A 14,267-nucleotide genomic window follows, 5' to 3' on the forward strand; every position below is an offset into this window, starting at 1 on the left:
ATGGTAGCTCTGGAAGCTCTCTCCCACCTCCTTTCTGCTCTGACAGCCTTTGACTTTCACTGAGAGTTTTGAACCTGGTATGCTGGGGTGCCCTCTAGTTATTACATGAAAGAATGAATCAACATCTCTAGGAAGTCCTGTGTGTGTGTGTGTGTGTGTGTGAGAGAGAGAGAGAGAGAGAGAGAGAGAGAGAGAGAGAGAGAATGGCAAGCATGTACCATTATACTCAAAATAAGAAGCGTAAGAACAGGGACCAGGGAGATGGCTCGGTGGTTAATAGCACTTGTCGCTCTTGCTGAGGATCTAGGTTTACTTTCCAGCATTCACACGATGGTCCACAATCATCCATTATTCCACTTCCGGGCATCTGATGCCCACTTCTGACCTCTGTGGGTACCAAGCACAAAGGTGGTACACATGCGTACATACATGTAGGCAAAACATACATAAAATAAGATGAGTAAATATAATAAAAATTGTAAGAAAACATATTAAGAATTCAGGCGGGCAGAGATGAACATCTGACAGAAACACCTATTTTAGTTGCTACAGCACACTTAGATTCAAAGCAGACAGTAACTAGATTCTTGACTGTCCCAGCGTGAGGGGCGGTAGCATGTCCCATGTGCCAGACCTGTGCCTTCTGGAAACACATGTGGCACCTTTCAGCTAGTTGTTCTCACAAAGAACCCACTGCTAAGATGGCTGGCTTCTGACAGGGACACAGATGGGACCTACAATGTGCCCAGCAAGCACAGGACTGTCTTAGCATCTACTTGAGGCTAGTTTGCCCTACTGTTCCGATGGGAGTCTTAACCCTGCCCCACCCCGGGCCATCTTGTGTGAGGAGCCTGTGAAAGTCCTGAGACGGGTGATGGACTGGCAGAGTAAAACTTTAGGAGAAAATTCAAAAAGACATCTACCTTTTTTTTTTTTTTTGAGGTTTCTGGTATGTAAAAGAGCTGAGAACAGTTAGTTGTAGAAGCTATCGGTTCGCTTTATATATTTACATATAGCAAATGTATGACTGAAGTTTATGCAACACTAAATACAGTGACCTTTATGTCTGACCTGACTCATTTGTAGAGAGCTTTACAGATCTTAAAATTGAAACTGCTCATGAATATCATGATTTTGAAGTTGAGAACAAAGGGATTCTTCTTCCCATAAGAGGGCATGGCAGGTTAGAGGCTTGTTTGCCTGTACCGTCAAGATATTTCTAGCCAAGGTCATGCCTCCCATGTTTTGGTGTGTATGTTTGGAATGACACTAAGTCCTTCACTCATGAATAGATGCACACAGAACTTCCCTCTGAATGAGTCTTGTACCTGACTGCAGGTGCCAAGAGACGGCTTCTGAAAGGAGGTCATGCCCGCCACCTCATACAATCAGGGAAGCAAGGTGACTCCATTGTAAGCTATGTCTTTGCCAGCTGCATGCTTTCTGGTTTCTAGATTTTTCGGATAGAAATATATTTCAGTAACATAGACTAAAGTGATAATAGAGTTTTCAAGCATTTCTACTAACCAAAGAAAGGAAATGAACCCGACTCCTTAAAGTCAGAGTCCAAAATAATATATAACATACTCAACATCTTTTTAAATGTTAGATTTTAGCTTTAAAGTTCATATAAATCTTGTGTTCTTCCTCATACTGTTCTATGTAAAATAATGGTATCTTTCCTTTTGAATAATTTTTCATAGTTACACTTTGTGGATTTTTCCAAAAAGATAAAAATGTTTTTAAACATTTTCTTAAAAATTTGTATTGAATGTATATGAGCGTTCTGTGTTCCTATGTCTGTGCACCACTGGTGCAGTGCCCACACAGACCAGAAGAGGGTGTCAGGTCCCCTGGAACTGAAGTTACAGATGGTTGTGAGCCCTGATCTGAATGCTGGGAATTGAACCCCGGGGCCTCTGGAAAGAGCAGCCAGTGCTCTTAATCACTGAGCCATCTCTCTAGCTCTGAAACATAACTTCTTTGCTCTTTCAGAAAACCGTATCCGCTGACAATATCGCCACTTGACCCTTTCAGATGAAAACAATGTCCATTTTGTAACCATCATCACTATGTCCTGGGTGATCTTCTAGCGGAGCAAGTATCTGTTTTCATGTTTTCTCAAGTGGTCTCACTTGGGTTTTTATACATTCATTCTGTGCATATTATTTATTATGAATCACTTTCCTATGTTAATGCCTCATCGTAGTGAGAACCTTGGTGTGACAGAGCAGGTAACTGTAACTGTGTGCTGTGGGATAGACGGCCCTTGCCACAATTGCTCGCTGACCTTCCAGAGATTTTTTTTTTTTTAATGTCATTTAATGTGAAGACCTTGACAGAATTAGCAAAGTGGTTGAGACACACACTTCTGAATCAAACAGACTTTAATTCCCGTCTTGGCTTTGATACTTACAGCTAGCTGTTTGACCTTGAGCAATCTATTTGCCCTCTGATAGACTCTGTTTCCTCAATTATAGAATAAAATAACGTGTGAAATTCCTCCCACAAGGTTCCTGCAGGCTTTTCCTCTGCTCACGCTCAATGAAGAGCCTCATGATTGGTGGTTTTCAGAGTCCGTTCCCCAGGGAGATTATGCTTGCTTGCTTCCTTCCAAGCCACGGGAGCCAGTTGTGTCAAGCCACGTTTCTTTTCGGTCTCATTGCTAGCAAAAATGGAGCTAAGTATAGGTGCTTTGCCCTGCAGCAGTCTTGAACAGGGCTTCCCGGGCCCACTCCTCCCTCCCTTTTGCCCAGTGCTCAGTTTGGGCTTCTTCCTGTGGTGCCCTGTCGGCCTCACTGTGCTGCAGTCCTTTAGCATCATCCTGAACCTTGATGGAAACTAAGCAGAGGGAAGGAATGAGGCTCTGCCCAGGTGCTTTACGGTCCTTGTTTCTGTAGGTGTCAGGGCTCCTTTTCCTCCTCAGTTTCTCAGTCTCACACTGGATCTCTACTGTGTCACCATGTTCTTGGGAAAACAGGAACAAGATGCTATTCTACCCAAATATCCTCTTACAATGTTAGCTCAATGTAAAGGAATTCTATTTTCCAGAAAAAAAATCTGAAGAATAACACACATTACTGTTACTTAATGTTAATTATTATTACATTATAATTACTATTATTAAATAGTGATTCTTGAGGTTTTGGTTTCAGGATCCTTTTGAACTTTTGAAAATTACTGAAGATGAAGCTTTTGTTTTATATATTTACCTCAATATTTATCATACTTCTTAAAAAATCAATAGAAAAAAATAATATTTGCTTAGAAACTATTTGAAATATTATTAAGCACTTATACAAAAACAAATATTTATAAAATACTATTTTCCAGACATTAAGATTAATTTTAGTGAGAAGAGTGATATTGTGATTTTCCTTTCAATTCATTTTTAAGTTTAGCATATATGATAATGAATTTCATTTTGGCATGGCCCCTCCTACTGGTTCCCTTCATCTTCTCCCAGCAGCGTTCTTCCTGTCCATTACACTCCCTCCCTCTCCTCCTAAGAGCCCTTCTTCCCTTGTCATGTCCTAGGGATTAGATGTGTGTGTGTGTGTGTGTGTGTGTGTGTGTGTGTGTGTGTGTGTGTGTATGGGAGCGCGCGCGAACGAGCACATATTTGTATTCCTGGATGTGCCTTGTTTCACTTAACCTGCTTCCCAGATGTATCCTGCACACATCAACATCCCACTTTTCTCTGTGGCTGAATAAATTCAGCTGTGTGTGTTTATACCACATTTTCTTTGCTGTTCCTTTTTTTCCTTTTATACAAAATTGGAAGCCATAATATACGAGAAAAAGTCCAGTTTTTTTTTTTTAAATGCCCAATCTGAGACAAAAAGTCTACAAAAATCCCATTGAGTTTATCATCAACTGCTGGAGCCCTGCCCTTAAGTGGGGTTAATATGTCCACTGAGCCTCCACTAGCAAAAATTAACTTTTCTTTTGCAAGCTATTGTCAGTTGGAAATAGCTTCTTGGTTAGGTATCAAAGCTCATGGTCACTCCCCTGTCTGCTGGGCCCCCAGTCTGACTTGACCCTGTGTAGGCTCTGTGCACATTGCCACCGTCTCTGTGAGCTTGTAAGCCCAGCTGTGTCTGGAAGACACGATTTCCCTGGTGCTGTCCCTTTCCTCTGGCTCTTACTCCCCTAGTCCTGAGAGGAAGGATTCAATGATGACCCATTCAGGATTAAGTGTTTGAAAATCTCTCACTCTCTGTGCATTGTCTAGTTGGGTAACACGTTTTCTTTATCCATTCATCTAGTGATGAACATACAATGAGGCTATTTTCACTTCTTAATCACTATAACAATTAACATGGAAGTGTAGGAATTTCTGAGGTCATGCCTGGGGAAGGCACTAATTTCCACACAATGGCAATAACTCATTTCAGTGGAAGAGATGGTATTGTTTTTTGTGAGTCAATTTAATGCCTGTTAAAGGAAGATAACCAGTCTCATATCGGCTTCTGCATCCAGTTTGTTACCACATCATAGAAAGTAGAGTCTTATGAGAAAGTGAGACAGAAATTGATGATGATGATGATGTGGTGATGATGTGATGATGATGTGATGATGATGTGATGATGATGATGTCGTCAGCTCCAATAGACCTCATGAAAGGGCCTTGGGAGTGTTCAGAGACCTTACTTTCAGTATTGCTGGTTAGACAATAGTGGCATACACTTTTAATCACAGCACTGAGGGGGTGAGAAGAGGAGAAGCAGGCAGATTTCTGTGCATTCAAAGCCAGCCTGGTATACAGAGTTCCAAGACAGCCAGGGCTACATGGAGAAAGCCTGTCTAGAAAAACCAACCAGACAGCCAAACAAGACCAAAAAGAATTACAATTATAGAGCATAGTCAGTGAGAATAGCAACATAAGAAATGGAAATAATATTTTCCCACATTGAAACTTCTAGTGACTTCAGTGACCTACTGTTTTTTCAAACTGTTTCAACCTTTCTCTCAGTTAAAGTCAGGTTATGTAGACAGGAATGTTTAGATTTTTTTTTTAATGACCTGGCCAATGTATTTTTTTTTAAGATTTTATTTATTTTATGTATATGAGTACACTGTCATTGTCTTCAGACACCCCAGAAGAGGGCATCAGATCCCATTACAGATGGTTGTGAGTCACCATGTGGTTGTTGGGAATTGAACTCAGAACCATTTCTCCAGCCCCCGGCCAATGTATTTTAAAAGCTACTAGAGATATATGAAATCAGTGCTATGATTTTAGCATTTGTTTGTGTGCTTAAAAAAAGACAATCATTTTATGCAGCATATAGCCTTTTTAAGCCTTCCCCTCCTTAATGGAAAAGCTCATTTTTAGTAAATCATTGTTATTTTCATGTGTCCCTTGCTGCAGTGTCTGCTGTTCAGTAATGAAAGAAGAACAAATGGCTTCCTGTCCTCCCTGTGCGAGGGACAGGCAGATGGCCTGCCTGCGTTGCTCAGTGGTGTTAGGTTCAGAGCAAGGTAACATGCTCGAAGAACGCACTTTATTTTACTCTACTTTGCTTTAAGGAATAACAACAATGGGGGTGGCACCTCTGAGCTTAGTGTTCTGTGAGGTTATGCTAGGGGGAATCTGTGGCACGGACTCAGGGGTGCTTGGCTAGTTCAAGTACAGTCTTGCTGCTCTTGCAGAGGACCCAAGTCTGGTTCCTCTAACTCCAGGGAATCAATCCAGTGCCTTCTGCTGGCCCCCATGGGACCCTGTACTCACATGTGCAAGCCCACGCAAGGACACACACACACACACACACACACACACACACACAAAATAAGAAATAAAATAAGTATTTAAAAAGAACACCGGGTTTTCTTTTTTCTTTTTCTGTGAAGGAACAATCTCAAACATTTAAATGGAAGAAAATGGAGGCTTCCAGTGCACGACTTGCCCAATAAGGCATTAAAATTGAATTTAGGATATGCTGAAGTACTGCGGGGTAAGAAATAGCTATTTTTGTCTATGGGGAATGTCCCAAGTTTCTTTAGGTTTTCAGAGGGGTGATGGCAATCTACAAAGATGCCAGTTACACTTTTGAGAGTAGCAGTATACCTCTCTGCCCCTTGAATCTTCTTTACGTGCCGTCAAACCCTCCACAGATAGGACTCTGCCTTTTATATACCTTATATACATATATACCTTATATACATATATATTTGCATATATCCTTTTCTCTCTATACTTTGCCAAGAGTTTTCAGAGATTAAGTGGTATAGCTTATAAAACTAGAAAGCACTTCTCTAGCCCATCGTGCCCCTGCCTACCCCTGTCTGCTTGAATGCTTCCATTTGGATCGATGATTTCTGAGGCAGACTCTTGGCTTCAGAGAGCTCTGATTGTTGGAGAAGTTTTTTTTTCCCCACCTGAAACCCAAAGTGATACTGTTCTCCACAATATTGTACTTCTGAAATTCTGAGGCACACACCCCCCCCCCAACACACACAGAGCCGCACACACACCAGGGTTCACTCTCATATCTTCTAGTCTTTAACTTGAAGGTTTTGAATGTATGACACCCAGAAAAAAAGCGGCATGCTTCGAATGGTGAATGATCCCTGAAGAGGAACAAGGACCCACCGGCGCCTGGTCTCTGCAATCTGCCGCGGGGCTGATGGTCTGCCTCCTTTAGCAGCTATGTGACATTATTGTGCACTGTGCTTACTGTTAATGGTAACTGCAGCTTAGTCATATAGACTTCTGTTGCAATATACTTTGTTTTGCTTATATTGGAAAAGAACTCTAGCATTAAATACTCAGTGCCAGCTGAACAAGATGGCAGAAAGCTATCATTGTGTGCTGGCGGGCCAAGGCAGGAGGGTTACAATTCAGACCCGGGCCTTGGCTACATAGTGTTTGTCTCAAAACAAAGTAAAACTAACAAAAAAAACCTCAGTCCCTTCAAGTTTGAAGGAATTTGGGGGGGGGGAGTTATTTTTTTTTAATTTAATTCAAACATAATAACCCTATTTCTCCATCAAGACTTTCCTACCATTCCCATGTCTGCCCGCCCCACCCCCTCCTGGATGCACCCCCCCCCTGTTCTTTAAGCGTTGTTTTTACCTGTACATATAAATGAATAAATTGAAAAATACAAGATTCTGAGTCTGTTCAGTATTGCCCACCTGTATCTGTTTCTAGAGCTAGCCACTTGATATTAGATAACCGGTCAGGGGGGGTTCATTCCTGGGGAACACTAATTTTCTTGGAAGGGAAAATAACTGTTTCTGAATGTACCTTTAAATGTACAGAAATGTCTCAAGAGTAACTCAGAGTCCTTACGTAGTGTTTGGCTTATCATCCTGTAGATAGGCGCATGGATTAACGTAATTACATAGGTATGGCTCTGTCTATGGAGATACCACAGCAGGAAGCATGAGGTGCCCTCAGTGGAAAGCAGAGAGAGGCGAGTGCTAGGGAAGGCTCAGCTCACCTCAACTTTTTCCTTTCGTTCAGTGCAAGGTCCAAGACCATGAGTGGTGTTGCTCCCACCCAGTGGGGTCTTCTCTCCTCCCATAAGCCTCTTAAGGAACAGTCACGGGCACCCTTAGAAGTGTGTCTCTTAGGTGGCGCTACACTTGACGATGAAGACTGACCGTCACACCGTCTTAGGCCCCGGCAGTCAATTTTTCAGGATCTCATTTCTGTTCTTTCTTTACACTCCTGTAAGAAATGTGGCTTGGTCGTCACCTGTGTGACAGACATTCTTAAGTGCTAGAAATACAGCCCAGAGCAAATGGACAAAGTTACATCCTAGTGAAAGAAGACAGTTAATCAAGGATACAAAATTTAAAGAAAGTTTATGGCAACAACTCCAAGGGAGAAATAAGCAAGAGACTAAGGAGTGGGAGGGAGGGTGACAAGAGGACCCATGGTGGGTCACTACTACATCAGAGCCTTGGGCTCCCCTCTCTCCAACCCCTCAGCCTGTATGGCACCTATTTCTGTTAAACAACTAGGTTTTACTTATTTCATGATGACCTGCTTATTAAAAGTAGAAATCTGTTGGATTCTGAGATTACATGTAATTCTGAGTAGAGGTTTAGTTGCCAAGAGACTTGGATAGATTATATAAATTCTTTAAGACTAAAGTTCTGGTTTGTATAAAATGAGGCTCATAATACTTCAGTTTCTAATCATGTGGAAAGGGTTCAATAAACAGCAAATAAGCACCTCGCTCGCTTTGCTGGGCTCGCAGGTCAGTCACAAATGTAGCAATGTCACAGCCACTCTGGTCTGAACCAACGGGCGCTATATAGAATGCACGTGTAATAAGCATGTCAGTTCATCGCTGTTCCTTACTGACTTGATTTTCATTTCATTAATCTATTCATATAATATTTACATAGTATATGTAAAGGTGGTATGAATATCATTATGGCCCTAAGGCGTATTCAACCAAAGGGATAAAGGCGTATACATAAACTAAACCAGACAAAGAAGAGAAACAGCATCATTGGCACCCAAACAGAAGTGGCCCCTCAGTGGAAGAGAAGTTTTAAGAATAGACAGCATGGGGATGTGCCTTGAATCCCTAGCAGACATTTCAAAGGGAGAAGTACAGCGGTCTCCAGTCCTGGCTAGGGAACAGAGTTGACCAAGTGCCCTCTAGGAAATACTGGCCACCACTGGTGACCTTTTTAGTGTGTAGCCATGGCTGAGACTGACCAAGACGGAGTCAGCAGGCAGGGGTTCTGAGGTCGGGCAGGAACGGTGTGCTGAGGCCAAACTGGGAAGCTTATGTTTCAGATTCCAGAGCTTGCTCAGCAAGTATAATTACCCCTGAACCGTCTCCTCAGCTTCTGGAAGGACATTACCTACTTCCTACTAACTGCTTTAGTCACCCATCTTAAAACCCCCACATTGTGTGCAGCTCATCCACTTCTGCTACACTGCAGTGGCGAATTGCGATCTACTTTCCCCATTTTACTATTGATGGACACCTGGGTTACTTCTGAACTGTCTACGCCTCCTAATGGAGTTCTTATGGATATTTTTATACTCAATGCCGTATCTGAGTGTACAAGCATTTCTGTAGGTTATCTAAGTGGGGCTGGTATTGTTGGGTTAATTTTACTAGATACAGTTTTCTAGACTGGTATGAAGTTATACAGGCATGGGTGCCTGATGAAGGTTTCTCTGTTCCACTGTGTGTTCCAAAACTTGGCACCGAATTTTAATTTTTTTGTTAGCATTGTACTTAGGTAATGGCATCTCGTGGTTTTAATCTGTATTTCTCCATTTGCTAATCAGCCACTTTTCAATAATTATAGGCTTTCGTTGTCTCTTCTGTGAAATACCCGCATACTCGTATTTTTGGCCCATTTTGCTCGTGGGTTAATTGTCTTTTTCTTACTGACTTAAGAATCCCTCATATATTTGAAATACTAGTCCTTGGTCAGGGATGTGTTATAGCTGTCCAAACTTTCAGCTTGTCTTTTTTTACCAGTGTCCACATGACATAATGCACAGATGCTTCTAATGTTTAGCTACTAAGTTGAAATACAAAAAAAAAAAAAATTGACTCACAAAAGTAGTTTCGTGGGCTTCTAGAACGTTCACTTAAACAGTGATTGCTACCGTTCACCTCCAGAGCTTCAGATCCCCTGAATCTGGGGCAGACCCCTGGTCATGTGCAATTTCAGTAGGTTCCCAGGAGCCCTGCTTCAAGAAACCACCTCCACAATTGTGCTTCTTCTCACTGTCTCCGCTCTGAGGTAACTCTTCAGAGATTATACCCCTAAAACATAGCCTGGGCCCCCTGCTCATCCCTGCTAGGCCTGCTCACCTGACTCCAGCCCCCCACCCTCCATGGCCAGCTGCAGTCTAGAAGGAGCCTGTAGTATTAGTAAGCAGTCTTCTGTCCACGGCTAACACGAGGCCCTTCAAATGCCCAGCATCGCTGATTAACCAACGTTGTAGTCTCCTTTATAGTTTATTATGTCATGAATTTATTTTGACACAATTTGAAATCACAAACTCATTTTCTTGTTCTGCTGAGGCACCAGAAATTCTACCATTTTTAATCCTTTCGGACTGGCACTTAAAATCAGTCATTTCCTAACCTGTGTTAGTTCCCTACATCTCTGGTCCTATTTGTGGGTACCCATGTAGTCTTCTATGACATGCATTCTCAGACATCTTAATAATAAAGACCTAGGAGAGTAAACAGCACGAGGTGTAAAAATGAAATTCACATATTTAGATCTCCTCTCCAAGTTTTCCAGTGGTGACACTGTTGACTTGTAGATGGCCTCTGTTGGCCAAGCCAGCAGGACTCCACCCCCTGCCCCATGTGGTCAACCAAGATGTCCCAAGACAGTGCCCAATGTCCCCTGAGAGCAGAGCCTAGAAGCGAGAAGCACAGCTTGTCCCCATGTTTACTCGATCTTTCTCTCCTCAGCCCTATGAGCTACTGTCTGCTGGTTTGACCTTTGTCTCAGTCCCACACACTCTCAGCTTCTCCCTTCCTTTCCTACCACGTATTTGCTTTGTTTTCCACTCAAGGAAGGGAATTACATTCTCAGAATTTTGTTAATGATTCTCAATCACTTTTTTTTTTTTTTGACAAAAAAAAAAAAAAAAAAAAAATTTTTTTTTGGTTTATTCTACTTTATATGTATGAATGTTTTGCCTTTTTCTAAATAAATAAAAAAAAAAAAAAAAAAAAAAAAAAAACAACCAAACCAAACAAACAAAAAAACCGGGCAGCTGTCACCAGACAGGCAGAGGCAGACCTGGGGAAGGACTTTAGATTCTGTCCCTGCCCGTCTGCAAATATTACTCTCACCATAGGATGGTGGTAGTTACTATGATTAATATACTTTTAACCATAATGTGATTATAGAAAATCATGCCAAAATTGCTAGAGCTAAAACTTGACCTGCCCTGACAGGATGATGGGAACTCAATACCATTCTCCCTGACCCTCCCCACCCCCACGCTCCCTACATAGTCTTGCTTCTTAATGAGCAAGAGTAGTTTAAGCTGCAATTATTTCCTCTCACACTGACTGTCCTTTTCACCCTGATTACTCTTTGGATGGATAATGGCGAGATAGCTGCTTGCAGGCTAGTGAGGAGGTCTGCTGACTGGCAGCAATCCATGCTCCCCGGGAAGACTGAGTCCCATCCACTCTCAGAGCAGCCTGCCCTCCTGAGTGCCACTCCAAGTTCCACTCCCAAGTGCTGTGTCCAGTTTGGATTTTGAGAGGCCATGTTTCCAGGTTCTGTGGCCAACACAATCAATTTCTATAGATTTAAGTTTGTTTGTTTGTTTTTGTTTTTGATTTTCTCTTCCTGTTTGCTCTTGGCCCGGTATTCAGTGGGCCCCTCTTGAGTCTCTTTATGCAGAATTAGACAAGCAATTGGACCATTACAACACTGCCCTGCTTTGGTTGAGTTTCGGGACCTTCTCTAATTTAGTGTCTTTCAACATGAGTAGAGAATATGTCATTCAAAGGGACCCCCATGACATGGTAGGAGACTGGGCTTTGTGGTGTTGAAGGCATTATCCTAGTTTAGAAGCACACTGTAGTTTCATTGGGTTATCAGACACTTCTGTGCAATTACAACCATGAAACACTGTGAGGACTACCACACTCGCCAGGAATGGGGTTCTTGTGTAGTTGGAGTGCTAGACAGATTCTATTTGTGGTGTTTACTCCCCACTCCCACCTTCTTTTAGTAACAGTTCTTGTAAATAGATATTTCATAACCACTAATCAAAATAAATCAATGCCTTGGTTATGTGTAATTTTCTCCTAGAACAACTTTAGACCCTGGAATAGTTCTGAAACAAGGAGTAATGATCTCAATCAATCGCATACATGCCAGATTTCTGAGTACTTCCATAAATATATATATATATATATATATATATATATATATATATATATGATCTTTTTTTGATATTGAAAATTTCCATTGTGGTCAAAGAAAGAACCCTGGGAGTGATTAGTTAAACAGAGGGAGCTGGAGAGGTGGCTCAGTCAGTAAAGCAAGCTAAGGGCCTGAGTTCACATCCACAACATCCAAGCCAGGTGTGGCGCTATGCACAGCTGGCACACGAGCTCTGGGACAGTGCCCCCATCCAACCTAGCAGATCAGTGAGCTCGGAGAACCTGTCTCAAACACTAGAGTGTAAGCACAACTGCGGGAAATACCAGACATCAACCTTTGGCTCCATCACACACATCTATGAACCTCCTCCCCAGCCCCCGAACACATACATACATACACCACACACATATCCAAAATGAATAAATGAAATGTATATATTTAATTTACACATGTAAAATCCCCAAAGCAGCTCTTTCCGCCATCTTGGCGCCTGTGGAGGCCTGCTGGGAACAGGACTTCTAACAGCAAGCATGTCTGGAAGGCTGTGGTGCAAGGCCATTTTTGCCGGCTACAAGCGAGGTCTCCGGAATCAGAGAGAGCACACGGCTCTTCTTAAAATTGAAGGCGTGTATGCTCGAGATGAGACGGAGTTCTACTTAGGCAAGAGATGTGCTTATGTGTATAAAGCAAAAAACAATACAGTGACTCCTGGAGGCAAACCAAACAAAACCAGAGTGATCTGGGGAAAAGTAACTCGGGCCCACGGAAACAGTGGTATGGTTCGTGCCAAATTCCGAAGCAACCTTCCTGCAAAGGCCATTGGTCACAGAATCCGTGTGATGCTGTACCCATCCCGGATTTGAACTAATGGAGAGTAAATAAATAAAAGTAGATTTGTAAAAAAAAAAAAAAAAAAAAAAAAAAAAATCCCCAAAGCAGTCAGTGATTGGCCGGTTTGCTACTCAGTAGACGAAAGCAATCTTCTGTTGGTAACAGAATCTCTTCTCTAGAAGAGCAGCTAAGTGAAGGAGGCGACATCGGAATATCGGAAGAGAGGAAGAGGCAGAGCTGTAGAGACTAGAGGGCAAAGGAGGCAGACAGGCCACTGGGAAACAGAAGAGCTGCCACTGCAGGTGACAGACAATGGGAGTTTGGGTTACACCGCAAGAGAGGACATGTCTGTAACGCCATGTTCTGGGTTGAAACAAAGGGTCCTGAGCAGCTTTTTGGGGTCCCACAGTCCTGGGGATGCCAAGGCTCCAATCAGAGCGTGGTTGGCTCCATGTTCTTCCCAGGTCAGCCGTACAACTGAGCTTCACGGCAAATCCCGTACAGTAGAAGAAATGTTTCAGTCTTGTGTGCTGTTTCTCATGGACCAAAGCTTCCAGCAATCCTGAAATAGAAAAGAAAGCACCCACTTGCCCCAGAAATGGAAACCTCGCAGAATCATACCTTGTCTGGCAGAGCTCCCTGGGACCTGGCTCCTCACTGGATCTGCCACTGTGACCCTTGTTCTGCTTTACTGTATGGAGGTAAGCAGATTACAATGAATTATCTATCGTTTGAGCTCTCGAAGAGGGAACAGTTGACCACCAAAGGCAGATCCCAACCCATCGTGAATTACACTTGGCTATTTGCTCTTTATTTTAACCCTGCAAACACATATACACATATATACACACATATGCATGTATGATCTGTGGGATCACTGTGGACAGAGTTCCCATGCTACACACTTGAAAGGCACTCGGCAACACCTGGAGAACCTAACCACAGGTCTCCCAGCCTGCTGGGAAGCCTCCAAGCTCCGCCAAAGTGTCTTAGGGTGAATCCTTCCCAACCAGGCAGGTGGCTAAGTGCTCAGGTGTCAGAATGTCACCCCGCTGGGCTGCAGGCCACATACAAAGTTATATTCCGTTTGAGTTTGAGGCTCTAACAAAGCAAGCAATTAAGCCGAGTGAGGGCTAACTTGCTTGAAAGCAAGATGTGAAGCTGATAAACCAAAATGCTGATAATTAAGAGTTGATTATACAGCTTTGTTGTCTCTCTGCCCCGCTAATAGCCTCTCATTCTTGGCTTGTAATGATTTCTTCCCCACAAGGGGGTGGGGGTGGGGGTAGGACGGGGGGGGGGGAAAGGAAGATAGAAAAATAAGAACTCAACCATCAGTCCTCCCCACTCCTCATCCTAAAGTGTCCCCTCCTCTCTACACTGAACCCCCTCTGTTCTGTTTGTGGGACCCCTCACCCCTCCCTCCCCACCAATCTCTCTTCTGTTTACAAACATGATTTAGATTTGCCACCTTAAAAGACGGGGGGGGGGGCAGCAGATGCTAGTGTGAGACCCTCCTCCCCCACGATTCCTTAATCCCCACTCTTCCTTGTCCATCTGTCTTTCTGAACTTCTTAGGA

At 42.9% G+C, this 14,267-nt stretch overlaps 2 protein-coding genes across 3 annotated transcripts in view; both read left to right on the forward strand.

The window, feature by feature from the left end:
* Camkmt (calmodulin-lysine N-methyltransferase) overlaps positions 1–14,267 on the forward strand; it is a 365,448-nt gene that overhangs the window by 256,696 nt on the left and 94,485 nt on the right. The gene's annotated exons all lie outside the window — the stretch shown is intronic.
* On the forward strand, positions 12,332–12,754 carry LOC110335713 (60S ribosomal protein L35a). The gene has a single exon (XM_021218033.1). It carries the CDS (start codon positions 12,387–12,389, stop codon positions 12,717–12,719), a length of 333 nt encoding a protein of 110 aa, XP_021073692.1. The 5' UTR covers positions 12,332–12,386; the 3' UTR covers positions 12,720–12,754.

This window comes from Mus pahari, chromosome 18, assembly GCF_900095145.1.
Source record: "Mus pahari chromosome 18, PAHARI_EIJ_v1.1, whole genome shotgun sequence".
Lineage (NCBI taxonomy): Eukaryota > Metazoa > Chordata > Mammalia > Rodentia > Muridae > Mus > Mus pahari.

Bases quoted from the DNA above. Each gene is read 5' to 3' on its own strand.
- LOC110335713 (XM_021218033.1), top strand. From the start codon at position 12,387: ATGTCTGGAAGGCTGTGGTGCAAGGCCATTTTTGCCGGCTACAAGCGA.